This window comes from Papaver somniferum, unplaced genomic scaffold (assembly GCF_003573695.1).
Source record: "Papaver somniferum cultivar HN1 unplaced genomic scaffold, ASM357369v1 unplaced-scaffold_79, whole genome shotgun sequence".
Classification (NCBI taxonomy): domain Eukaryota; kingdom Viridiplantae; phylum Streptophyta; class Magnoliopsida; order Ranunculales; family Papaveraceae; genus Papaver; species Papaver somniferum.
The window spans coordinates 434,242-461,129 of record NW_020650859.1 but is presented as its reverse complement, the minus strand read 5'-3'; the positions used below and the strand labels follow the sequence as shown (position 1 = coordinate 461,129).

Here is a 26,888-nt window from a genome sequence, read left to right as displayed (position 1 = left end):
CTGTGATGCAGTACCTTATTAGGTGTTCCTCATGGAGGAAAGGAAAATATCTATGAAGGTATCGCCTACAGGTACAAGTCCTCAAGAACAGATAAGGAACGAGCAAGACTATTATGGAATAGGGAGACTAGTCAAGAGTTGTAGGTCGCGGCAAGAGAACCCCTGCAAAGAAAAAGTTCTAAGAGCCTAGAGACAGTAATTTAGTTGGCTGTTGTGCCTTGGTTTTTTGCCTTAGCAGGATTGTCAAATTTCACGGCGATGCATAAAGTTAAGGCAATGCTTTGTATGAGGACAAACAGTGGTGGCGTGTTGAAATTTGGCAAAATTTCTTAATATTTTTATTCTATTTTTATTTGATAAAAGATAAAAAAAAATCATAATATCTTATTACGGTAGAAAAGCAAATAAATTTGCCACTTTGACATATCATAATGGGTGATCTTCTATGGATGTAAGATACACAATCTGAACACAAAACGTTGGATGCACTAACTAAATACAATCTAAAATATTTTTATTTGATTTTGCTGATATTTTAGTAGCGTACATAGCAGCTGCCAAAGCATCCGCATCTGCAGCAGCCTGTTCCACTTGTGATACGGCGGAAGAGCGAGTTCCCGAAGATTGATTTCCAGAAGGACGAGTTCCAGAAGATTGATTTCCAGAAGGACGAGTACCAGAAGATTGATTTCCATAAGGACGAGTTCCAGAAGATTGATTTCCAGAAGGACGAGTTCCAGAAGATTTATTTCCAGAAGGACGAGTACCAGAAGATTGATTTCCAGAAGGACGAGTACCAGAAGATTGATTTCCATAAGGACGAGTTCCAGAAGATTGATTTCCATAAGGACGAGTTCCAGAAGATTGATTTTCAGAAGAACGAGTTCCAGAAGACTGAACATTTTGATATGGAAGTGTAATACACTGAGGATGAATATTGACTCCACACGGATCACATCTGTAACTCCACGAAGCGGAAGAAACAAGTTTTCTACAGATAGCACACCAGGCCTCACGAATTACTGGAACCGATTGAAGCTTGAGTGGATGATTTGCGTCAATTGAATGGCGCATTTGCAATTGCAGTTTGGAGCATACGGGATGAATGAAGAAGTAATGCAGCCCGTAGCGTTTCTCAGCAGCACCAGATGAGCATTTGTAGAAAAGACCTTTGACTTGATCACCACAGACATTGCAAGGACGCGACTGACCATCTGGTCCCTTCCACATCCGTTGCAATGGATGATTAGGATGAATGTAAGAGGTGATATCCTCAGGACATGTTGCACAATCCTCGTGGAGATCGAAACCACATTGTTTGCAGTGATATCTAACACCAGAACCATCCATGCCGCATCCATCACATACAAACTCGTCATTATCATAACCTTCGTTTTGTATATCTTCGAAAGCTTGCTTCATTAGTACATGTTGAGGATGGGTGAAGTGTCTCAGAGTTTCTTTCTCTTGGTGTGAAGAACTTTTGGTTCTTGGAGCCATTTTGCTATGTATCCGATCTTTCTCTGGTTCTATATATCTAATCAGTGTCTATACCACAGGCTTGTTGTGCTGATCATATAGAAATTGCAGATGATATATATAATTTCCTAACCAGGAAAATTCACTGGTCAGACAGAAAACGACTGGCTCAAACATTATTACATCCAGCCAAGTATATGCAACGACTATTCACTAATCCTCCAAACATTTGAATATTGACAATAGATATTTATGAATACAGCAAGATTGTCAAATTTATTGACCAAATTATGGCAATGCATGGGATATGTACAAAATCTCTATCACCCAACAAGCCAACTTGCGGAGATATAATCGTTAAGCTGTAGATTCATGCGATCACTGTCAGATGCCCTACATTACTTCGTTACGTAAAAAGACCTAGAAGAATCATTTGTTAGACTTTATTGTATTTTACTATTATCCTCTCGTAATAAATGGATCTTTCATTTTTACAATTGATTTTGTAAAAGGGAGAGCTAAAGGTGAGCGAAAATTAATTATAGTCTATTCGCTTACTAGGTGGATTGATTTACTTCCTTTTATTTCTACCTTCAAAATGGCGGTGTTGATTAATGGCAACTGCAAGATGAAACTTAGCTTATATAAAGACAACTCTCTTTATTGATGTTTAGAAAATTTCTCAAAACTAAACACAAGCTCTAATTTTGCTCATATGATCAACCACAACTTTGGTGATCATATATATAGAACTATGAATTCCTTTTCCTAGTCCTATTACCTTATTACATGTCTTTCCTTTTCTTAGAACTAGATGACTTCTAATTCCCTTAGGATTACATCAATTTCCTAATCTTGTCCTAACCAGCTTGTTAGTGACTTCTATGTTGAAGTTAATCCAACATTCTCCCCCTTAAGCTTCAACTGTGCTTGTGAAAAATCTTGTACTCCTATTAATTTCCTCATTTCTTCAAACTTGATCCGAGCTAATGCCTTTGTCAATATATCTGCTTTCTGCTCAGTTCATGGTATGTGTTCAACGTTGATGATCTCCTTCTCGATACATTCTCGTATGAAATGATACCTTTTGTGAATGTGTTTCGTCTTCCCATGAAACACTGGATTTTTAGTGAGTGCAATTGCAGACTTATTATCAATCTTGATGAGAACTTTTTCAGGTTCTCTTCCTTTGATTTCACCCAATAATTCTTGAAGCCATATTGATTGTTTAGCTGCTTCTGTTGCAGCCATAAACTCAGCTTCACAGGATGAGAGGGCAACAATGTCTTGCTTCTGTGAACACCATGTAATAGGTGCTTCTCCTAGATAAAATATATGACCAGTTGTACCTTTTTCATCATCTTGGTCAATATTATGACTGCTGTCACTATACCCAACAATTTCTTTTGATCCTCCTCGACCATACTTCAATCCACAGCTGATTGTTCCTCTTAGATATCTCAATATCTGCTTTATTACATCACCATGAGACTTGCGTGGACTCTGCATATAACGGCTTGCTACTTCCACAGAGAAAGCCAAATCTGGTCTTGTGTGTAATAAGTATCTTAGGCATCCAACATTTCTTCTATAACTTGTTGGATCAATCTCAGGCTCCTCTTGTGCTTTTGAAATTTTCAGTCCAAATTCCATTGGAATTCTTGTTGGATTACAAGTTTCAAGTCCTGCTTCTTTCAGAATTCTCCTTGCATAAGCTTCTTGTTTAATCTGAATCCCATCTACTCCTTGATGAACTTCTATGCCAAGGTAATAAGTGAGTTTTCCGAGGTCTGACATCTCAAACTTTGATGACATTTCTCTCTTGAACTCATTGATCACCTTAAGGGAGTTGCCAGTCAAAAATAAATCATCTACATAGACTGCAATCACAAGAAGCGTTCCCTTTTCTTCTCTTCTGTATACTGATGTTTCTTTAGAGCACTTTATGAATCTCATTCCCTTTAAGATTTGATCTAACTTTGTATTCCAGGCTCGAGGAGCTTGTCTTAGACCATATAGAGCTTTTGATAACTTATAAACCTTATGCTCTTGTCCTTTTACTTCAAAACCTTCTGGTTGTTCAACATACACATCTTCTCGCAATTCACCATGTAAGAATGATGTCTTAACGTCTAAGTGGTGAATTTCCCATGAGTTTGATGCTTCCTCTGCAATTAATAAGCGTATTGTTTCAATTCTAGCAACTAGTGCAAAAACTTCATCAAAATCTATGCCTGATTCGTGTACATATCCTTTAGCTACAAGCTTTGCTTTGTATTTATTGACAGTACCATCAGCATTCCGTTTTATTTTGAAGATCCACTTGAGGCCAATCACTTTTACCCCACCTGGCTTATCAACTAGAAACTAAGTCTTGTTTCTGTTGATTGAAATAATTTCTTCTCTACATGCTTGTGTCCATTTAGTCGAGACCTTTGCTTCCTGAAAATTCCTTGGTTCATCATTAACAGAAAGTAGCATAATCTCACATTCTTCTGCAGCTTGAAGAACATAATCCTCCAGATACTGTGGCTTTTGAATATGTCTTGTTGATTTTCGCAGTGGAATGGGTTGAGTTATTTCATCGATCTCATCTTCTTCTTCTTCTTCTTCTTCTTCTTCTTCTACTTCTTCGTTATTCTCAGTGTTTTCATTATTCTCTTCTTCTTCTTGATTAACATCATTGTTTCCATTGGTATTGATGATTATGGGTCCTTCGCCTTCATCAAGTACTTGACCCCATCTCATGTGAAACATTCCTGGATCCCTACTTGGGCCATCATTAGTTTCTTTCCAGTTCCAGTTTGATTTGAATACCACATCTCGACTCACTATTACTCTTTTCGTTGTTGGATTGAATAATCTGTAAGCTTTGGATCCAAGCTCAATTCCTAAATGCACAAGAGTCTGAGATCGATCATCCAGTTTCTTAAGATTTGCAGAATCAACTTTTGCGTATGCTTTGCAACCAAACACTCTTAAATGATCTATGTTTGGTTTTCTCTTTCGCAAACTTTCATATAGAGTCATGTCTTTCATACCTTTCATAGGTATCCTGTTTATTAGGTATGTGGAGTGTCGTACACCTTCTCCCCGTAGATAATTAGGGACCTGCATAGCCTTTAAAGAACTTCTTGTCATCTCCATTAGAGTTCGATTTCTTCTCTCTACCACTCCATTCTGCTGTGGTGTGATAGGACCACATAAGTCAGCATGGAGAAGTTCTAATGGCTCTGAGGCTCTGAATGTCTTTGCTTTTGGAAAACCTTGACGAGTTTGTTTCCCAACTAAACATGATTCACATATTTTTGCTTCATCATTTATCTTCGGTAGTCCTCGAACCATCTTGTTCTGAGACATAGTTTTTAAGGTTCTGAAACTTATGTGTCCTAACCTTGCGTGTCACTTCCATGTCTGATCTTCCAGTCTCATATTCAGACACAATGGCCTTCCAATCATGAGACTTATCTTGTAGAGTCTATTCTGTGAGCGTGAGACTCTAACTAAAAGTCTTCCACTTGGGTCATGAACTTTTAAATAATCTTGTCGCATTCTAACATCACATCCAACTTCTGTAGCTTGTCCTAAACTTAGAATGTTGCTTTGTAAGTTTGGGATGAAGTAGATGTTTGTGACAAGCTTCTGTTCTCCGATCTTGCTCTGAAATAGAATTGATCCTTTCCCTTCAATTTTTACAGAAGATCCATCCCCAAACTTCACTTGTCCTTTGATTTTCTCATTGAGTTCAGAAAAGTAGTGTCTCTTACCAGTCATGTGATTGCTGGATCCATTATCTAAATACCAGATTCCTTCTTCTCCATCATATGATTCGTAGTTCTTTGGTATTAGTTTCTCTTCGTTTAAGAATACAACTTCGTGCATGAAAAGAGCTGTATCTGCTTCCCTTGTTTCATTCTTGTTTGCTTCTTCCATCTTTTGTATTCTTTCAGGGCATATAGAGGAGAAGTGTCCTGGTCACATCTGTAACAAATAATGTTTGATCTATCCTTCTTTTCTTTTCTTGGTTTTGATCATTCTGACTTGTTGTTCTATCTTGTGAGTTAAACCTTCCTCCCCTTCCTCGGCCTCTGTTTACTCTACCACCTCTTCCACGACCTCTTCCTCTTGTCGCAGAGTTTTGTTGGTAAGAATTTGTGTACAAGAGTTTTCCTTGAGTTTCTCCATTGTTTTCTTCATCAAGGATTCTCTCTTCATATGCTTTCAATCTTCCAATTATATCTTCATAGATAGTCTTCTTTAAATCTAAGACTTGTTCGAGAGAAGTTATGATATGAATATACTTGGATCCTGGTAAACTATTGAGAAACTTCTTTACCAGTTTATCTTCATCAATGGATTGTCCAAGTGACGCAGCTTTTGAGGCTATCTCTGATAGCTTTCCTGCAAAGTTATCAATAGTATCAGTGTCTTTCATCTTCACTCTTTCAAATTCAGACATTAAGGTTTGCAGACGGGCTTCTTTAATTCGATCAGCTCCGAGATTACGTGCCTTTATTGCATCCAAAATTTTCTTTGAAGTTTCATGTTCACCAACTTGTAAAACAAGACATTCTGGTATTGCTTGAAAGATAATCCAATGGCAACATTGTTTTTTTCTGGGTCCAATGTACCAGGATCAATTGTTTCCCAAACTTTGTAGATTTTCATCAGTACCTTCATTCTCATGGCCCATACTGTGTAGTTTGTGGCGTTGAGGATTGGAACTTGTATTGATGGTGGCGTGAACTGTTTTGCACCCACAATGGTGGTTTCGTTTTCCATGGCTCAGAAACAAGCTCTGAAACCAATTAATGGCAACTGCAAGATGAAACTTAGCTTATATAAAGACAACTCTGTTTATTGATGTTTAGAAAATCTCTCAAAACTAAACACAAGCTCTAATCTTGCTCATATGATCAACCACAACTTTGGTGATCATATATATATAGAACTATGAATTCCTTTTCCTAGTCCTATTACCTTATTACATGTCTTTCCTTTTCTTAGAACTAGATGACTTCTAATTCCCTTAGGATTACATCAATTTTCTAATCTTGTCCTAACCAGCTTGTTAGTGACTTCTATGTTGAAGTTAATCCAACACTGATGATAATAAATAGTTCCCTTCCCTAAATCAGAATGCTCGGAGGACATCAAAAGTTCGACATGGGATTAAGTTCACATCGAGCATAACAGTGCAACTCAAACAAAGAAGGCCCATTTTCCTGGATATCAGAAGGATGTTTACTTCTAAGAGGATGGGAGCTGCTCGTGTGAGCCGGCTATGTTGTATTAGGCGCTCCCCGGCGTCAGACCGCGCACCGATTACATTACAATGTGGTCCTCAAAAAATTGCAAGGTCCCCATATAGGATGGAAAAGTATTGGTTGTTGGAAGATTCATTTTATCAAGTGTTAAAGTCTGGTGGAATCGTTTTCAGTTTAAAGTTTTGTATTTGCTAAGAAACTTCAGAGCTTAAAGCCAACGGTAGAAAGAAGGCAAATTGGAATCATAAAATCCAAGTAGGAGATGTTCATTTTTTTTCAGAAGCTGAAATTGAAGATGAAGCGAGGGAGTATTATTCAAATCTGTAGCAAACAGATTGAAGGTGTTGATTCCAGATATTATATCTCACTGTCAAAGTGCGTTTGTTGAGGACAAACAGATCCTTGATAGTGTTCTCGTGGCCATAGACTCGAGGTTGAGATCAGGAAAACCGGGGTTTGTGTGTAAAATTGATATTCAGAAATCGTATGATAGACTGAACTGGGGGTGTCTAGACCATATTCAACATAGATTTGGTTTTGGTCCTAAACGGAGAAGGTGGATTCAAGGTTGCTTAAAGACCACACATTTCTCGGTTTTAATCAATGGGAAGTCCACTGAGAAATTTAAACTTGCATATTTCTAGATATTTCGCTGAGAACCATGAAGCCTTTGAGTTAGGTACATTCTGCGGCCTCAAGGTTAGCTTATTGACCCATATACATTTCTCACAGCTCAAGTATTACTTTAGATGCAAAACAATAAAAACACCACCTGTATTCCATTGTTCAGAATTTTGAAATGCCTCGTTTCGGCTAAGTAATAGCAACGTCTTAGTTGAAGTCAACCTATTAGTACTCAACTACTCAAAATTGGTAATGCTAAAACCAATAAGAAGGATAGCGTTCAATTATCTACCAGTTTCAAATCCTGAAAAACTAAGCGAGCAGATGAATTACCTAGATCTTCAGTGTATTAGCTAGTCCAACTCAAAGAAATTTCGTATAAATCAAAGCATTTTTACAGAATGAAACAACAATATAAGCAACTTTTGTATAATTAATTACAATTTCCAATTCAATCAAATATGCATTTGCATGGTTGAAACCATCTTCTCTTCCAGCAGCAAGGGCTTCCTCCTTGCTAAATTGTGATCTGTAGATGGAAGTCCTTTCATGCTATCTTGAAACATCTCCCGGGAAGTTTGAACCACAGAAGAAACATACTTTCGTCTGCAACCAGTTTCTATGTTAGAGTTCAAATTGAAGAAAATATAAATAATCTTAAGCACTGCACCAACAGATTTATAATACATAATGGCAGTGACACTGACAATGCAACAATCTAAAGCTAAATTTGTAGTCTTTGTCACTTCATGAGACATCATTGTGACACAAGAGGAACTTGCATACAATTGAACCACCTATATAGTGGCACAAGGACACAAAACAATGAAAATGTAAATAAATGCTAATAGAGGAGCCCTAACCTCCGAAAGATATGGTAATGGTTTTGAAGATATGAAAGATAGAAGGGTTTACAGATGAACCCTAACGGCCAAGGCTTACAGAGGAGCCCTAACCTCCGATATCGTTCTCATTGATTTCCATATCTTAAATAGTGATTACAAAATATATTCCATAACTTGACTACGTAGCTAAATCCTACAAACCCACCCACCACGAAAAGACTCCTAAAGAATATATAGGGACTACTAACAACACGTTTTCCTGACCGTGACCGGTTTGGATTGGCATTATGGTGGTGCTTTTTATCGTCTGAATGTTTTCTGAAATGTCTTTTGATATGGTTCTTCATATTATACTTGGTTTATATTTTTTTCAGGGAAGTTCAAGAGCATAATTGGTAGGATATCTCAAAAGTACTTTAGCGAGACCAGTGTTTAGTTTCTTAAATGGGAAAGTGGAATGTGGAAGGACATAATTTCTTACTTGAATTCATAGTCATAGATATAACAAAAATTCCAATTGTGATACTTCTCCAAATTTTAACTAAACTAAATCAGATTTTTCTTCTAGTTGTATTAATATGATATGTTTTTATAGAATGTGAGTATCCTAAAGAGTTCTGACTTGAATCGATGAAGATGTTACAAAATTCTGATTTTTAATAATTTCTCAGGAGTAAAATGAGTCATAAACTTTTATTCTTAAGTAAATCAAAGAAATACATGCATAAGAACTAAAACATTAGATGAAATATTACAATCAAAACTACATGAATTTAAAGTGAGGCAGACCTGAAATTAAGATCCAACCCCATAATGGAAGATCCAGCTCCAAAACAGACGGACAATCCAACACAGAAAGAAGTTCCATCTTCTCTGGTGCGTCACTTAAATGAGATTTTTTAGAATAAATTTATTTGTTTTTGCAGACATTTTAGCAGCGTACATAGCAGCTGCCAAAGCATCTGCATCCGCTTCAGCCTGTTCCACTTGTGATAGAGCCGAAGAACGAGTTCCAGAAGACTGATGAACGTTCTCCTTTGGAAGAGTAACACACTGAGGATGGATAACGAGACCATATGCATCAGATCTGTAACTCCACGAAGAGGAAGAAACAACGTCTCCACAGATTGCACAGCAAGTGTCAACAGGAATAACCGGAACCGATTGAAGATTGAGAATTAATTGCGGTGGAAGTTTTGCACATGAAGGGTGGAGGAAGAAGTAATGCCCCTCATCATGGTAACTTTTTTCAGCATCACCGGATGAGCATTTGTAAAACAGACTTTTGACTTCATCACCACAGACATTGCAAGGACGCCATCCATAACTCTCCGGTCCCTCCCATATCCGTTCCAATGGATGGTCAGGATGAATGAAATTGGTGAGCTGCTCAGGACATGTACCACAGTCCACATGGAGATCGAAGCCGCATGGCTTGCAATGATATCTAACACCAGCACCATCCATGCCGCAGCCATCACATCCAAACCTGTTACTGGTATAAACTGTTTGATCTAGAGCTTCCTTGATTAAAACATGAGGATGAGTAAAGTGCCGGAGAGTTTCATTTCCACCTGGTGAAGATGTCTTTGCAGCGTTATTCCTTGGAGCCATTATTGTGCGTCTCTCTCAATCTTAATTTGTATATAATCCCGGCTTGTTGTGCTAATTATATATGGCTTCATTTTGATTTAATATTCAGTCAACCATCTCGCGGGCCAACCGTACCCACTATGCACGTCTTGGAGATTATTAAACAGAACGAAGACTTTTCCAAACAGTGGATTAATGTGGATGCATGTAGCTAGCTTGTTTGTCAAATTTACACGCCAAAGCATATAGTTGACGAAAGACTTTGAGGACAGACAGAGAAGTTTCCTTCAGCCCATTGGATTATTAAACACAATTTAAAAATGGTGTATCGATAAGAAGGATGAGATGAGCTGAATGTGTATATTCTTGTGATCTGTCGCTGTGGTTAAATCATTTGCAGGAATATACTGACAGTACTGCATATATGTCAAACACTCCATGGTCGTTGCCAAACTAGCTGGTGCAAAAAAATAAGAAAAATCCAACATGCTAAATTGACATAGAGAATTCCGAATAAAATTTTGTGTGAGAGAGAGCAGCTCAAGCAAAACAGAAGTATCAATCGATGCCAATACCAGCTTCTCTTTCTCCAAATGCCACATAAAACTGTGAAACATGCACTAAAAGTATGGAACTTAATATGCAGCACGGTTGTACTACAATTCTACAATGCTCATATTATATCCTACTTATCATAATAAAAAACAAAACACAAAAACAAGAGAGAATGGGCTATATGCCCTTACTATCTAAAATTCTGGTCACGATGGACTGCTAAAATATTGGCCTGTGTGATATGGACGGTCAAAATAAACATATGAAACAGACCTTTATCATAATAAAAACGGTCGGCCGGTTATAACCCCAAAGGGGTTATAACCCATCATAAAAAACCCATCCAAATAAAAGTGATAAAAAAACCCCAAATATCATAAACTGTCTAAACTACCCTTCTAGTATTTTAATCACCCCAACAAAAACAAAAATCAACCCCACTTTTAAATATACTATCACCACCAACAACAACAAACCACCGGCAACAGCGCCACCGCCGACCACCACCGCCGTCAACCACCACCGTCGTCACCCACCACCGCCGCCGCCACCGACCACCGCCGCCAACCAGCACCGCCGACCACCACCGCCGACGACCACCTCCGACGTCGACCACCACCACCGCCGCCGACAACCGCCACCGTCGCCACCTCTGACCACCACCGTCACCGCCGTCTCCGACTACCGTCGCCACCGATACTGAGCAATTGCATCACCACCGCTACCAGTCAGCACCACCGCCAACACCCGCCGCACCGCCACCAGCACCACGACCCAAAAAATATGATGAAACCGATTTTGGTTTCATCTTGGTTTCGTGAGAATTCACCTGCAAGAAGAATTATAAGAGGTATTATATATGTTCATGGATAGAAATACATCGTTGAAATACGATGAAACCGATTTTGGTTTCATCATAAATAAGATGAAACCATAATTGGTTTCATCACACTAACAGCTGTCATTTCAGTTCCTGCAACTTCATTTTCTCTCGGCAATAGCGGCATCTCCCTTCAGTTCAGGTGCAAATGTGCACTATTGCTCCATATCCTCTTCAATCCATTGCCACCAACAAACCAACTTCTATGTCTTCTAGGTGCAACATCTGCAACCGCAATCTTCCATTCTCTTCAGCACGAAATCATCAGCACCATCAGTTCTTACTTGCAACACCTTCATTACATTGCAGAGTCTTGTTGTGTTACAGCAGCTCCGTAACAACAACACTGCTTCCTTGATGCTCAGACACCAGCAAAAATTCCACCAGCATCACATTAGCTTCCCTGCCTTGCTCTTTTGTTTACAATTCCACCAGCACACGACCTTGTTTTCTTCTTTCATGGCTCAGTCTTGTACTCAAAATCTCAATTGCAAGCAACCCCAACACATCACCATCTTTATCTAGTTATCATGACCACAACCACTTGTAACACGGCTAGCTCAGTCAACACCAATGTTACAACTGCACAATCCTGCACTTGACATAACACCACCTGCACCAGTCACTGCACATGCATCTACTCCCTTGTTGATCCTTCCGTTAATCAGCTGAACCCAAATCAAACCATCCTTCTTGCATCTCAGCTCAGAGAGCTCTTAACTCTTCCCATGTCCAGCTCCATCACTGAATTTCACTAATCTGTAGCGGAAACCCTCGTTTCTCCTTATACTATGGCCTGAACAGTATGCGACAAAACCCCAATCACAGACCAATGCTGTAACTGCAATTATCACTGCTTACAGCATAAGCTTCTCTGCAAATTCAGCTCGACTTCTTGCATATTCTCTACAACAACAGCATATCACCAGCTTCATTCCTTCTCTACATTGCAGCAACGCCAACTCATTCAGCTGTCCTGCAATCACTTCCATCACCTGAACCTCTTTCCCTGCATTGCACTTCTGTTGCAACAACAACAGCACTGCCTCTCATACTTTCCTGTAACTTCTGTTGCACTTCTTTACTGCCTTCTCCAGCAAATTATGTCCTTCCTCGGCTTCCGAGATCAGCCTAAAACCACTTCCTGCAACCCTTTCATTTAAGCAACAACAACTACTCCTATAATACTCCATTTCCTTCCATCTGCGAGTTGGTATTCAACACCACAGACCCAATCAACCACATCAACAACCTGAACCCTTTGAGTCAAACACACAGCATATCAACAGAATAAACAACCAAAACTCCATAGATCAACATATTTCCCATAGCTGGTGGATCCAAGCAAAAGTTCAGGAGGCCGATACCATAAAGTAACAACTCGACTAGTTAATGGTTGAATGTGCCCGACACTAACAAAATTTGCCAGGCCAAAATCAGCTATCTTCAGAGCTCCATCAGCACTAACAAGAAGGTTGGATCCCTTGATATCTCTGTGCATTATACCTCTTGAATGACAGTGTTCAAGGCCAGATAGTAGTTGATGCATATAGCATTTAACCTATACAACATGAACAAATCAAACCCTTTAACATTGGTAATTCCCGAATACTAAAACACACATCTAGAGTTCCATATATACGAACCTGTGATTCACTGAACTTGATGTCAGGACAAGATGATAAACCAACAATCATGTTCCGTGTACTCGAAAACAAGATATACACTAGTTGAAAGTCTAGAAGTAATTAGTCCCTCCATTTTGCAGAGAATCATTATTTCCCGCGACATAAATCTCACACTTTCTGGCTCAAAGTTATCGAACCGAACTTTCTTTAAGGCAAGCATCCTCCCAGTTGCAAGCTCTCGTGCTCAGAAAACACTGCTGTATGTACCTTGTCCAATCTAAAGATACAGTCAGAAAATTGCAGTATTCACATAATTGCATCACATGAACAAATACAAAAATACCTTATCGACGTACTAATCCACTTCAACATTCCGATGTATAACGACACAAATTAGATCAGAAATGAGCAATTCAAGAACAGTAAAAAATCGTAGAAAAATAACAAAAGAAGAAGAAGAAACCCTTGCCTTTTCCAATTTCTCGAAACTTTCATCACGAAGAGGAATCCAACCATGAATAGCTTCACGAGCAACAACACTAAGCCAAGAAGGCCAACCAGCAACAACTTGTTCACCAAACCCAACAGGTCTTCTGAGATTAACATCACCAATTTCTTGTTTGATTCTGCTCTTATCGATAGACCCAATTCCCTTCTTGTTCTTCGTTTGGAGATTCACATCGAAACCCTGATTTCATCAATTTCTTCTTCATCTCTGAGATTAACAGCAACAGGTCTTCTTAAACAGCACCAAACCCAACTCTCCATCTGTCTTTATCTGTATTCTTGAATCAAATGCAGCCACAGCTCAGCATCAGAACATAAACCCTAATTTCTTCATTGTTTCTCGATCTCAATAAATTCTAGCAACAGTTTTTTGCTGATTCTTCCTCTCTACGCTCTATGAACATCATCTCAAATCTTATTTCCTTCTCAATTTCTCAATCAGCGTCTCGATCTGGTCTCTCGGATTTAACAGCAGCGGCTGCTGCTTTCTCTTTCTTTTCTCAGTTTTAGGGAAATGAATGAACTAATGATTGAGAGAAAACGTCTCTCGAATTCTTCATCTCTTGAATCAGCGCCGTTCTTCTCGTGGAGATCCATTGTTGCTGCTGGTGATGAAGGTGGTGGGAGAAGGAGACGGAAGAAAGAAGAAATCAGAGAAGAAGAAGAAGAAGAAAAGATAAAAGGGTACATTTGGGTTTTTTTAAAATAAAAAAAAGTTAAATTTGCTCATTATCATTTGACTTGGGGTTTTTGTCCCAATTTTATTTGAAACGGTTTTTATTTTGTAGAAATAATATGACCGGTTTTTTCTTATCACTAGTTTATTCACCTAGGGGTTTTGTAACTAGTTTTGTAATAAAAAACAAAACATAAAAACAAGAGAGAATGGGCTATATGCCCTTACTATCTAAAATTCTAGTCATGATGGACGGCTAAGATATTGGCCTAAGTGATATGGACCGTCATAACAAACATATAAAACATACTTTTAAACCTTTATTAGTTTTCTTCTTCACAACTTCGTTATCTTCTCCATCTCCACCGCTAGCACCAGAAAACCCATCAATACCAAATCTATTCACCAGCTTTTCTTTCTCCACGTACTAGCGCCACCACTCTGCTTCCTTAAGTGTTACCACCGGCACCCCCTTCACAACCTTTACTCTGTATTACAACCACCATTCTCAAAAATTATAATACCACTATCATTGTTTTTAATAAATTTAAAACCTAGAACAAAAGGAGAAAAACGACATTTATGCTATTATCAAAAGACTGTGACATCGTTGATGATGTCATTATGCGTGGCTATTGTCCTAAATTTAATCAAATAATAATATTTAGGAAAACAATAATATTTCAAAAAAACGACCAAATACATCAACTAGACCAAAATTACTCAATTATATTTTTTTCCAGGACTATATAGTATTTCCTACTTAATAAATTTAGATTAAATTTCAATGTTTGCGCTTCTGATCGAGCGATCGTGTTCATCTAAATTCTCTATAAGAAGTTTCCTAGGCATTAAGATCTTTGAAAAATTCCTTATCATCCCCGAACTCCTTGTCGTCAACATCCATAGACACATATGGTTCATGGAGGAAGGAATCAATACCGATGAACCTTCTTGGATGAAGTTGTCAAACCAGGGATTTCTGAATTTCCAGTGATCTTAAAACACAAGCCTTTATTTGATGGATCTCTTTCCTTATCTTCTTCAACTCTTCAATAACATCAGAAAACTTCTGAGAGTTGGAAGGAACAGCTCTTGGCTTCCTCACATTCTTTCTTTTTATTTTGAAAGTTGGAGACAATGGAGATCTCTCTTTTTCCTTAGTGATTGATGGCTTAACAATCATATTGAAATTTTTTCCATCAGAAGACATGACGCTTGGAGTATCCATATGCAAACGGTTTTGTGAAAGGAATTCACAATCAAAACTCAACAAGCAGTCTTAAGATATAAAGAGTATCAGAGAAGGAAAAAGGAATGTAGGGTTTCAAAACCTTTAAAAGGTTTGTATTCGCACAAATCATAACCCTATAAAGACAGGAATTGTCGAGAATAACCCTTTCTTTTTGAATAAACAGAAAAATCCTTTCCAAAATGAAAGACTTTCATACTCAAAAAATAGGCAAGACATAAGAAAAACAAAACATTTTTTTTTCTTTCAAAAGCATGAGGTGTGCACGATCTTGTCTCTTTTAATCAGGCACATGAGACAAGATGCACAAAAATGACACAATCAGGTTGTGCTACTGTGAACAACGATTTTTCCACCAACACCTTTTTGAGATGAATTCATCGTTCCCTGTCTATCAACTGGTTTAGACCATACTATTCTCTCTATTGGTCTAGACTTGTCTTTGGAAACTAGCTTCTTTGTAGAAGATAAAATCTTACATACCGCAACGGCTTTCTGCGCGAGTTTAAGCTTGTTTGCAAGACCTTCTGCTCTTCGTTGAATCTTGTTCACATATCTCATCTTGTGTTTGTACTTGAAAAACTTTGAAAGTCCATGTCCTTTGAATGAACAATAAGAGCATGTCAACGCATAGGATGATTCAGGTACTCGTGGTGTGCAAGCTTCTAGACACATGGGTGATCCTGAAACATTAAACATCGGGTTTCCAAAAGAAGGGTTAATTAATATTTCCATCTTGATTGGGTTCTATTCTAAAAGATTATCAAGATTGATGTATGTATTTCTACAATTATCAAAATTAATATTTTCACATAGAAGAGCAACACTTGATTTCTTGTCTTCATCGGAAGCATAATTGTCAGTCATCTCATCAAGTTGGTAGCAATAAGAACTAAATTCATTACTTTCAGGATGGAAGTCCAAGCTTTATTTTATTATAAATTACTAACAGCAAAATAGTAGTTCTTATGAACTTCGCAACATGTTGATATAGAATTCAAGATGGAAGTCCAAGTTTTATTTTATTATAAATTACTAACAGCAAAATAGTATTTCTTATGAACCTCGCAACATGTTGATATAAAATTGTGTGGTGATGACAATATCTTGATTTTTTATAATAGTCACAAATATTGGGGCTTTTACGTGATATCAAAACATTCAACCTGCTCGTTGGAACACTAAATAAAAATCTAATAAACCGTACTCCAACTTTTTCTAGTTTGATAAACTACCTTACCAAATGCAATCCAAAATATAAAAAAATTGGAGAACCCTAAAACAAGTGTAAAAATAAATAGAATACAAACCACGCGTTTATTCTTCTACGTTCGCTTCATTTTCAAAGTTTTCCGAAGATACTCTAAGCATCCTCCCATTGTTGATTTATTTATGTTATAAGCATGATTCATGTTATTATCTTAGTCTTTTTCTTCATTTGTAAAAAGCAATGACTTAAGTGTTTTATCTCTTGTCATTTCAAAGGGATGCAATCAACTGAAGGAGGATGTTCTCGTAGATAAATATGTTACGAAATAATTTATTGGATCTTTTTTCGCATTCTATAAGGATCAATGTCCCCATTATATTAGTTGATTAGAACGTCTCTACATGGTCAAAGGTAAGAGATTTTATTTCTCAACCCATTCTTAATTTCAATTAATTATAGAATGTCTCATGTGTTACCGAATTGAGGCGGTCGGCCATTAAATTTTGAAAAGTTTCAGAAAGTGCAAGTATTTTGGAAATAAAATTTACTGGGCTTGGAAATTCCAAGTCTGATATTAAATGAATGCATGGAAACTTATTTTATAAATCTAATAGCTCTAAAGCAATTTGGACAGGAAATGGAAATTTTTATGTCAGTTCTTACTTAATTTTTTTGAGAGGGTGGTAAGCATAAGATGGTGATGGAAGAAAAATTATTACCAATAAGTCAAAGTAATGTGGCTTGTTGCTAAAGACTAAGGTAATAAATCCGAGAAAAGAAGAAAATTTTATGACTCGATTCAGCTGTTAGTGCAATATTATATATTTTCAATGTTTTATTAGTACATATACTTCCAACAATTTTGATAAGTTATCTAATTCATCAACCCTGATATGTTGGTATATAGTTGGTATGATGAGACAAGAGTTATCAAAGAAGTTAATCGCGTAAATAATTAAAAAAAAAAAATCTTTATCATAGAGAGAAAAGCCATTATGGGTACTCTAAGTGGTTACTTTTAATCATGGTGATGTTGTTTTCTTAAATTGAAACAACCATAATTTCATGTAATTTCTATATTTATATCTAAGTATATCACATTTCATTAATATTATCGGCAATTATAACACATGAGATGCGTTTTCGTAATTAACTAATTAAGTTAATTTTTCGTATACATGTTGTAAATGAATAAGATAATATTTGATACATGCGTTTTTCGTTGGTGCGATTTTTTTTAAAACCAACTGAATTGAGGTGTTTAACACAAGCTAAATAATTATAATTACTCATTGGTTCAATCAAGAGGCCTAGTGCATCTAATTCGATAACAATGCAAAAATCAAAAAAATATGTATTCTTATCGGTATCATCCTTTTGTAAATTTAAAAAGTAGTTTCCTACCACATCGTCATCTTTTTCCAACGAATTAAGGAAAATTAAAAGATAATCTTCTATCATTATGATGACGAGCAAAGTGAGACATTGCAAATCCGGTATCATTAGCAATAGAATTGTACTTACAGACAGATTCGAATCAAAATAAATCTCGACTTGATAATCTGGTGACAGCATTGTCGGTTATTTATTCCTCAAACATACATATAGGAGAAATATCATCTATCGAGGCATCTATTCTTCAGCTTCTCATCGTCAATCATCACCAAAAACAAGTGTAACAAAATTTTAAACACAATCTATGGTTTTTACCTTCCATGATCGCTTCATATTGAAAGTTTACTGAGGATGAGAGATACTTCGAAAAACCTCCTAGTAATGACTTTTTTTTATGTTGTAGGCATGATCCAATTTTTTGTTCGTGTGTTGAAGCAAAAAGTTAGGAATTTAAACTTACTTTTATTTTCGTCTCTGTATTAAAAAATTGACTAAAATGAGCTTAAAAAATTTGTGAATTTTTTTACATGATACGTTTCCATTGATGATAAGCATCCAAGTAAATTAGACTTTTACACAAAAAGTTTGGATTAAAATGAGTGAGCTTGGATTCTTCATTGCTTTTTTGAGATATGTTTACATATTATAAGTTATTCGGTGAACAACAGTTTTCCTTTTTCTAACTTGAAATTGAGATGATGTATATGACCAATATGTCATGTCGTAGGGGATAATACCCGCAATTATTGTCCCTTCCTTGCGTCGAACAACAAATTAATTAACAGAAATCTCATCTTCTCAAAATACAAAAAGAAATCCATTTCATGGCGAATTTCAGTGTGATTCCGACTCCTTGTCCGCGACTCACGGCGATAAATACGAGATCAATCAAGGATTTCAACTTATCCAAAACACCACTGGTAACATCCCATAGAAACATATACTAAACCCAGCCCGGTAACAAAAACCCTAATTAAATATTGTTTTTTGGTTTCAGAATTTGTTTATCAAATCTTCGATGTCTACAACAACTACAAGCAGCTCATTGGGGTTTCCTCCTTCTGATGGAAACTGTAGAAATTTTGTGGTGAAAGCAGCTCAAACACCAGTAAACAACAAGCCTCTTACTGATGATAGAATGCTGGTATGTCTATCATTTATCCATGAAATTGAAAATTGAAATTGAAATAGAAATCCTGATTTTGTTTTTTTTCCAGGTGTTTGTTCCACCACATTCATTGATTAAACATTGGGTTTCTGTTCTCAGGAATGAACAGACTCCTCCTCCTGTCTTCAGTAAGTTCAATAAGATTCCTCCTTTGTGTTTTCTTTTTTTAATTTCAACTATCAAATCTTATCTCTTGTTTTGTATTTTATCAATGGAATTTAGTAGTAATTTTTGTTGTATTAGGGGAACATTGTTTAGTGGATAATAATATGCCTTAATTCCATATGGCCCTTTCAGCACATTGTATTATTATCTATTAGGCAGATGTTGTTCTTGGAATTGTTCAATTTCGAGTTATCCTTATGAAAATGTTTTGCAATGTAGAGAATGCAATGGCTGAGTTGGGGAGGTTACTTATCTATGAAGCGTCGAGGGATTGGTTGGTGAGCTTTTCTTTTGTGTTGTTTGAGGATATGAGCTCGTGGAAGCAATTCAATGTTGTTTATTCTTTTGTGGGTTTTTTTTTATCCGTTGCAGCCTACTGTAACGGGGGAGATTCAATCGCCACTGGGTGTTGCTTCTGTTGAATTTATTGATCCGCGAGAACCTGTAACGGTTAGTAAGTGGCTGCTTTAGATTTGTTGATTTGTGCTCTAGTGCTAGTTCCTAGCTTATCTTTGGAGTGTGGAGTGACTTATTTATGCCCTTTTGTCCTGCAGATTGTACCCATCTTAAGAGCTGGTCTTGCTCTAGTCGAGCATGCTTCCTCAATCTTGCCTGCCACTAAAACCTATCATTTGGGTACAGTCCCTTTATCCTGCAGATTGTACTCATCTTATATATGGCCTTTTATACTACAGATTGCACCCATTTTAAGAGCTGGTCTAGCTCTACTTGAGAGGGGTGTTTGCAGGATTTCAGAAATCCCTTTTTATTGATTCAGTACGATCTCATTTGATTGCTGTTTGGATGGTAAAGGAATAAGCAGAAATGAGGAGACCCTATTGCCGACTGTATATCTGAACAAGTAAGAGAATGCAAACCTTGCTTCACTTCTCCCTACTTACGCAAGTGAATGCCTCACACATTTACTGGTATTTAATTGTGAAGGTTGCCTGAAAAACTCCCAGAAGGATCTCGTGTGCTTGTAGTGGATCCAATGCTGGCAACAGGTAATATTCTTTTCTTTTCTGTAGTCTGACATAGGTTTTCGTTCATAGAACACCAGCTTATAAGAATAGTATATGCTGATTGTGGCGTATTTCCCCAATGGCTTGGGAAACCAATATCAGGTGGCACAATTGTTGCAGCACTTGAAATGTTGAGGGACCGGGGAGTTGATTTCAAGCAGATAAAAGTGGTAATTAGATCTCTTAAAAAATATCGAATTGATTGTCTTTGAGTGGGATTTCTATCTTGTTCGTGCTAATATGTAAAATCTCAAATTCCCTCTTTCCTTTTTAGTTTTCCTTGCTGATCATGTGTATTTCTCATGGCAGATATCGGCCTTAGCTGCTCCTCCAGCTCTTCAGAAGCTAAGCGAGAACTTCCCTGGGTAAAATTTAGTCACTTGTTTCATATGTTACTGTATTTCAATTGTAGTTCTCTTCCTTGCAGACTGAAACAATGTTTTTGTTCATGAATTTTTCAGACTTCATGTGTACACTGGAACAATCGACCCCACTGTAAATGAAAAAGGGTAATTTTCTCACTGGGCATATCCGAATAATTGTGTTGTATTGAATTGTAAATGCATTCGCTTTGCTTGGATTAAACCTTGTAACATTTGAGATGGTGTATTCAATTTTGCAGGTTAATAATTCCTGGATTTGGAGATGCAGGAGACCGTAGCTTTGGAACATAAAACAGTTGTAAAAGTAGGCTTCTTCTTTTAGGCTGTAGTAGCTCTATTATCAGTTTTAAAATATTTATATCGATCTGGAGAACCAGCTGACTGCGGCATTTAGTTTTTCTTTAATTGAGATTTCTCCATTGCAGTTTCAATGAACATAAAAAGTCTGGAGTTAGATTGTAATCCAATTAAACTAATACTTTGCATATAGGATTACACAGTGCTTTTGGTGAATGAAAACTTACACAACAATGATCTTGACTGTCTACCTACATGGTTCTCTGATTTCTCACAAAATTGGAAGAAAAAAATACATACAAAAAAGATTAACTCTGTCAAAAAAGAAAAAATGCTAAACTAAACACCACCGCATCCTTCCCCGCCTCCACCACCACTGCGGCTAGGTCCTGCACTGATGCAGCAACAAACTAGACCTCCCAGAATCAACAGAACACAAGCAGAGGCCACGGCTTCGGCCCAATTCAAGTACCAAGCCATCATCATTTTGAAAATCTGTATCATAAGCTTTAGCAACAAAACTGTAACTGCTTATTGTTTCTGCAACTGACGAAGATGATGATAACTCAAAGCTTTGCTCTTCTTCCATAACATTAATCCAGTTCTAGTTAGTTATACTAACTCTCTTCTAACATGGGGACCTCCTACCAGGTGTATATTTTTTTAATCGATTCTGCTGAAAGTGAATTGGACTTGTGTATGCAGTTAAGTGAAGCTGTAATAGACAGCAGACCTTTAGAGAGAGGAAGAGATGTTGTAAGCCATCAACTGTTGAAGAAGAGGAATATAAAAGGGAGAAAGGGGTTGCAGTGCACATGGGACAAACACAAATGAATACAGGCTGGTGTTTGGGGTCACTTGGGTATAGTTGTTCTTCAACTTCAAAGGTGCAATTCATGATGATATACTGGCTCAGAACAGCACACTGGATATCTAATTACGTTCTGGATTCTATTGAGAAGATCTGGCAGCAAAATGCCTTTCTTCTTCTTTTTCACAGTGCACATGATTTGATTCCTTTCTAAGCCCCATGTTCCAAAAAAATATACTACCTGGATTAGATATTCCTGCCAACAAATCTTTCACTTTTCTTTCACCTATCCGATAGGTGGCTCTACTGTGAATTGAGTTTGGCCCTGGAAACGTAAGCTTGTGCAGGTGCAGTTTATACATCAACAGGGTGCACAACCAACAGTTTATAGGTAAGCTCGAGCAGGTGCAGTTCATACTGCTAATATCATCAACAGGGTGCATAACCAACAGTTCAAACTAAATATCTGACACAAAAGTAGTCCAAGTTTTCATTCAACCACTAATAAGCCTTTTCCGGTTTCATGACTGAAATCTGAGCGATTCACAAGTTTAGGGCGTGTATATTTAAGAGTTTCAATACTACAACTAATTCAGTTTCAGACATGGAGTATCTGTAGGGCGTGTATATTTAAGAGTTATCATATACAGGGTGTGCATCAAAGTTTAAATTCCACCACTTAAAAAAAAAAAAAATTGCAATGTGTAATTTGTAAAATAGGAGACGAATGAAGAGGATGTATAAATGGAACACATACGTCACCCCATGTAATACAGTACGGAACATATGTAAACCCATCCCAGAAAGATGACAAAATGTTATCTGCAATTAGCATGAGCCTTCTCCGCTGCATTCAACTCATTTATGTAGCTGCTTCACCCATGGAGTGGAATCATATATTGCCACTAAAAATTATGTCTATGTCCCCCCTGCTCGATCTTCCTGCCCGAAGACAATATAAAACAAAGGAAGCATGTCAACAAATATCATCAGCCAATATGCAAAACATGGACCTGCAAACGGATCCATGATAATTGCAGTTTTGCATTTTGACAACTTAGCGACAGAAGAAAGATGAAAATGACCTAGGATGAAGGTAACAATACATATAATTAAAAATGAAGCAAACATCTGAATTTAATTGCTGATCTAAAACATAAAATGTACTTATTATGGAGTTGAATGTCCTCGCCTGTAAGTGACAATTATACTTAAATTTCCACAACGATACTCTACATTGCAAACACATGCAGATATAAACGGAGATTAAGCATTTCCAAGGACACTGACTTATAACCTGTTGCAACAACCGGAGCTTATAGCCATCTACGTTCACAACCCATCCCATTTTTATCTGTAGTGGAAGTATCTAGACTGCTAGACTGTATTCCAGTGCATAAGTATCAAGATGAACAGCCATACAAATAGAAATAGATAGAGCTGCCACATTCCATTTTTGAAGAATGTACCTCCAGTGTGTCCATAATAACCAAGGTAACCAGCAAGTTCTGCAGCATCTGAGAGTAATTAGCTCTACTGGCACCCAGTACCCAGGTAACAATGTTTTTGACAATCTTCCCTCCCAAACTCCTAAGCAGCTTCAGCTATCACTAACAACTTTATTTGCAATGAGAAGAAACTTCTCCACTACTCTATTTGGCCTATCAAGATCCAAGGTCACTATATCGTGTCTTTCACTACTAGTACCAGCTGACACGAGTAAATCAAAACCAGGCAAGCCGCTGAAGCAGCTCTAAATACCGCAAGTGCGAGGAGAATTCTGATTTTAAAAAATGTATTGAGACAAACAGTACTACAGAGATGTTAGATAGAGCTACCTAATTCTTTTAAGAGAGGAGAAACAGTTTTTTCTACAGCTTGTGAGAGTAATTAGACTATCCCTAGTTAAACTTGAAGCAAAACAAAAGTTGTCCATGACTTTAACTGGTCCATCTCCAAGATGACCGTATGGTGTCTTACAGTACCAACAAACATGTGCAAATAAAAACCAGGTAAGTGGAGCCACTAAAGCAGCTATAATATACATGCATGTTTCAAGTATAAGACAAAGTAACAAGAGTGACGAGAAAGGCCTATCCACTACCAACAATAACCAGAAAATAGAGGAGAACCGAACTTAAAACTTCGCTAGCCACCTCCATTTACTATCCAATCTTTCTATACCAGCATTTTCCATAGTCAAAGCTTCTTCACGGAGAGTGGCAAGTGGATTCTTTTTTGGAAGATCTATTGGGTTTTAGTCTTATTCTTGGGGCAACGAAAAAGCTAACGACCAAATGCATTTAGGGAGCTTCCATTGGTATTCAACAGGGAGCACCATCGCAATAAATTAAACCGTAATCAACAAGGGTATACTACTAGGATAGGTAAAAACAATTTCAATTTCAATGTACACTCTAGCATAGACAACCTAGTCATGTCGAGAGTGCGTTCATCCGCCATAACTAGTTTACCTATGCTGAGCCCTAAATTTTTTCCAAAGGTGAAAGGGAAAGGGCACACACCATAGATCAAAACCCGTATAGGTATTCAATTCATCTCAGAAATATTCTTCTCAATTAAAAGTGTCCAGGGTCTTATGATAAAAAGCAGGTTAGATGTAAGTAGAACCTTGTCTAACACCATTCAACAATCAATGTTCTTAAACTTGAATGCAAACATACTGTGACCATGAATTATAATGATACAACAAGTGCAGGGAAGTGACGAGAGAGCCCTAACCACTACCAACAATAACCGAAAATAGAGGAGATCTGAATTTAGAAGCCTTCGCTAGCCACCTCCATATTCTTAATATCCGATCTTTCTTTACCAGCATTTTCGATGGTCGAAGCTTCTTAACGGAGAGTATTCAAATGCCCATTGTTGCAAGTAGGAAGATTTATTGGGTTTTAGTCTTAATCCCTTTCTTGGGATAATGAAAAGACAGCGACCAAAATGTGCTCCAACATTTAGGGGGGTCCCATTGGTGTTTAGCTGGGGGCTCCATCACAATAGATTAAACCAGTACTAGGATAGGCATAATTAATTTCAATTTCAGGGCACACGCTAACATAGGACAACCTAGTCTTACTGAGAGTGTGTTCATCCACCATAACTGGCTTACCTATACAACTAGAGATTTTGCTGAGTCTTAATTCACCCGGAAGGTGAAAGAGCACACACCATATATCTAAACCCATATACGTATTGACATCATTTCAGAAATATTCTTCTCAATTAACAGAGTCCAGGGTCTTATGATAAAAAGCATGTTAGATGTGCAAGTAATTGTCTAACATGATTCATCGATCATCGTTGTTCTAAAACCGAAGTACAAAGATACCATGAGCATGAATTGTAATATACAAGAAGCGCGAGAGTGACGAGGAAGGCCTAACCACTACCAACAGTGACTGAAAATAGAGGAGAACCGAACTTAGAAGGGTACCAAAAGAACTGCAGGGTTGTGAAAATCATGTATTGAACTAAGAAATTACCTTCTCACATCACAGAAATAACTGGCGAATCAACCTACACATTATGACACAAAGAGAGCTCAACTTACATTTTTGAAACTAGGACCACCCATTTACATCTCGCTATAATTGCGCCAAACTGCACGGAATTCCTCGCGGAATGTATTGAGGCGAGCCTTCAGGTTAGGTGTTCGAAAGCTTGCATGCAAAACAGTGGCTACAAAAGATACCCCAAAATCAGGAAAAGTGGGAACACACTCAATGAGGAGAAGAATCAAATTTACACAACTGAAGCATATCTTAAGTTCCAACTTACCGAGGATGCCAATAAGCAGTGCCCACGAAACAGTTAAGAGACTACATGACGTGAACCACAGGAAACAGCTGACTACAGAGACAAAGGGAAATAGATTGCAATTAGCTATAAAGAAATTAACTAACAAAAATTCTACAACAAGAAATTGACAATAAAAGGAAGTTCAGCAGAGTTTTCAACTTACTCATAGCAAACACTGCCACAAACATCCACCTAGGCCTTCCACAAATATGAATAGCTCTTTTCTTTGATGGACGCCCACGAATAACAGGACTACAATTAACATAAGATAACATTCCAAAATTAACAAACGGGCTCAATTACAGTATTAAATTGCACATACAACAGAAGGTAAATGATGAGTAAAACTAACGTAATAGGTGGCCTCATCTTTGCAGCCATATGTGGCGAGAACTGTCTCACGGTTCTGGTAACCTTCTCATTAAAAGTAACTGCAAAGCTGTAATCAATAAACCCACACTAGTGTTACTATTACACCACCACAGTAAACCACAATAAAAAAGAATTAGGGCAATAAATGATGATACCAACCTATCATTGAGGAAAGCGATGCTAATGGCAGTCGTGAGAGCAGCAACAATAGCAAGAGGTCTCCTAAGAAATCCCATCCCTGCAGTAAAAGAAAGATTGATGAAATTGAAATCCCTAATTCAAAAAAAAAAAACAAAAAAAACATGAGATATTAAAATAAATTAAGAGGAATTCAGTACTAACCAAGAATGAAGATGATCATGAGGAAGTAATTAGTCCTGTAGCTGCAGCAAATATTAATTGTTTGAATTAGAAAATCAATCTTGATGAAAATTAAAAAATAAAATTAGGGTTTTATAGAATTAAAAAAAAAGGGCGAATTAGAAGTCTTACTAGTAGAGATTGCATTTGATACGCGAGTTCCATTTGGTATAAGATCGGGGGAGTGTGAATCTAGAGAAGAATTCAGTGAGAGGACGCGGTGGTGATGACCAATCTACTTCTCTTAATGCATCCATCAGATCTTCTGCTGTTACTGAACCCCAATCCATGTTGAATCTTCTTCTTCAGGAAAAATAAAAATTCCTAAAAATAGTAAAAAATAATCTGATGGAAACAGAAAATCAGATGATGATATTTATATTTTTGCTTGTATTATTGGTTTTCTTGGTTGCAGAGAAACTCGAATAAAGAGAAGAAGAAGACTTGGAGTTTTGGTATTTCATTGTTTTCTCTTTCACCTGGGAACACGTAATAACTGGTGGTAGTACCACTGGGACGGTGATTGGGCCAACACGTCACTATGTATTAGGGGGAAACAAAAAATAAGAGCCATTTTTTT

General features: G+C 37.3%; 4 protein-coding genes across 4 annotated transcripts; 1 reads left to right on the top strand and 3 right to left on the bottom strand.

Annotated features, from left to right (window-relative positions):
• Window positions 1-364: 364 nt before the first annotated feature.
• LOC113344541 lies at window positions 365-1,553 on the bottom strand. The gene has a single exon (XM_026588492.1). The coding sequence runs from the start codon at window positions 1,498-1,500 to the stop codon at window positions 493-495; it is 1,008 nt and encodes a 335-aa protein (XP_026444277.1). The 5' UTR covers window positions 1,501-1,553; the 3' UTR covers window positions 365-492.
• A 6,235-nt stretch (window positions 1,554-7,788) lies between these two features.
• LOC113344561 lies at window positions 7,789-9,838 on the bottom strand. The gene is made up of 2 exons (XM_026588513.1): window positions 9,005-9,838; window positions 7,789-7,976 (listed from the first exon to the last, which is right to left on the bottom strand). Exon 1 carries the CDS (start codon window positions 9,827-9,829, stop codon window positions 9,101-9,103), a length of 729 nt encoding a protein of 242 aa, XP_026444298.1. The 5' UTR covers window positions 9,830-9,838; the 3' UTR covers window positions 7,789-7,976; window positions 9,005-9,100.
• Window positions 9,839-18,576: 8,738 nt separating this feature from the next.
• Window positions 18,577-21,183, top strand: LOC113344557 (uracil phosphoribosyltransferase-like). The gene is made up of 12 exons (XM_026588511.1): window positions 18,577-18,831; window positions 18,909-19,055; window positions 19,129-19,207; window positions 19,464-19,522; window positions 19,617-19,694; window positions 19,799-19,880; window positions 20,058-20,106; window positions 20,190-20,251; window positions 20,372-20,439; window positions 20,579-20,634; window positions 20,731-20,778; window positions 20,892-21,183. The coding sequence occupies exons 1-12, from the start codon at window positions 18,736-18,738 to the stop codon at window positions 20,941-20,943; spliced, it is 876 nt and encodes a 291-aa protein (XP_026444296.1). The 5' UTR covers window positions 18,577-18,735; the 3' UTR covers window positions 20,944-21,183.
• A 1,112-nt stretch (window positions 21,184-22,295) lies between these two features.
• Window positions 22,296-26,802, bottom strand: LOC113344724 (PRA1 family protein A1-like). The gene is made up of 8 exons (XM_026588661.1): window positions 26,441-26,802; window positions 26,291-26,331; window positions 26,108-26,186; window positions 25,929-26,015; window positions 25,740-25,828; window positions 25,556-25,627; window positions 25,329-25,456; window positions 22,296-22,702 (listed from the first exon to the last, which is right to left on the bottom strand). Exons 1-7 carry the CDS (start codon window positions 26,596-26,598, stop codon window positions 25,353-25,355), a joined length of 630 nt encoding a protein of 209 aa, XP_026444446.1. The 5' UTR covers window positions 26,599-26,802; the 3' UTR covers window positions 22,296-22,702; window positions 25,329-25,352.
• Between the last annotated feature and the right edge of the window lie 86 nt (window positions 26,803-26,888).

What these genes read in the sequence shown, in the direction of transcription:
- LOC113344561 (XM_026588513.1), bottom strand. Translation starts at nt 9,829, where the DNA reads ATGGCTCCAAGGAATAACGCTGCAAAGACATCTTCACCAGGTGGAAAT.
- LOC113344541 (XM_026588492.1), bottom strand. Translation starts at nt 1,500, where the DNA reads ATGGCTCCAAGAACCAAAAGTTCTTCACACCAAGAGAAAGAAACTCTG.
- LOC113344724 (XM_026588661.1), bottom strand. Translation starts at nt 26,598, where the DNA reads ATGGATTGGGGTTCAGTAACAGCAGAAGATCTGATGGATGCATTAAGA. An exon ending in AAGATGAGGCCACCTATTAC is followed by an intron (nt 25,829 to 25,928) that starts GTTAGTTTTACT and finishes TGTTAATTGTAG; the next exon opens with TCCTGTTATTCGTGGGCGTC. An exon ending in ACTGCTTATTGGCATCCTCG is followed by an intron (nt 25,457 to 25,555) that starts GTAAGTTGGAAC and finishes TATCTTTTGTAG; the next exon opens with CCACTGTTTTGCATGCAAGC.
- LOC113344557 (XM_026588511.1), top strand. Translation starts at nt 18,736, where the DNA reads ATGGCGAATTTCAGTGTGATTCCGACTCCTTGTCCGCGACTCACGGCG. An exon ending in CACTAAAACCTATCATTTGG is followed by an intron (nt 19,881 to 20,057) that starts GTACAGTCCCTT and finishes TGGATGGTAAAG; the next exon opens with GAATAAGCAGAAATGAGGAG. An exon ending in CTAAGCGAGAACTTCCCTGG is followed by an intron (nt 20,635 to 20,730) that starts GTAAAATTTAGT and finishes TGAATTTTTCAG; the next exon opens with ACTTCATGTGTACACTGGAA.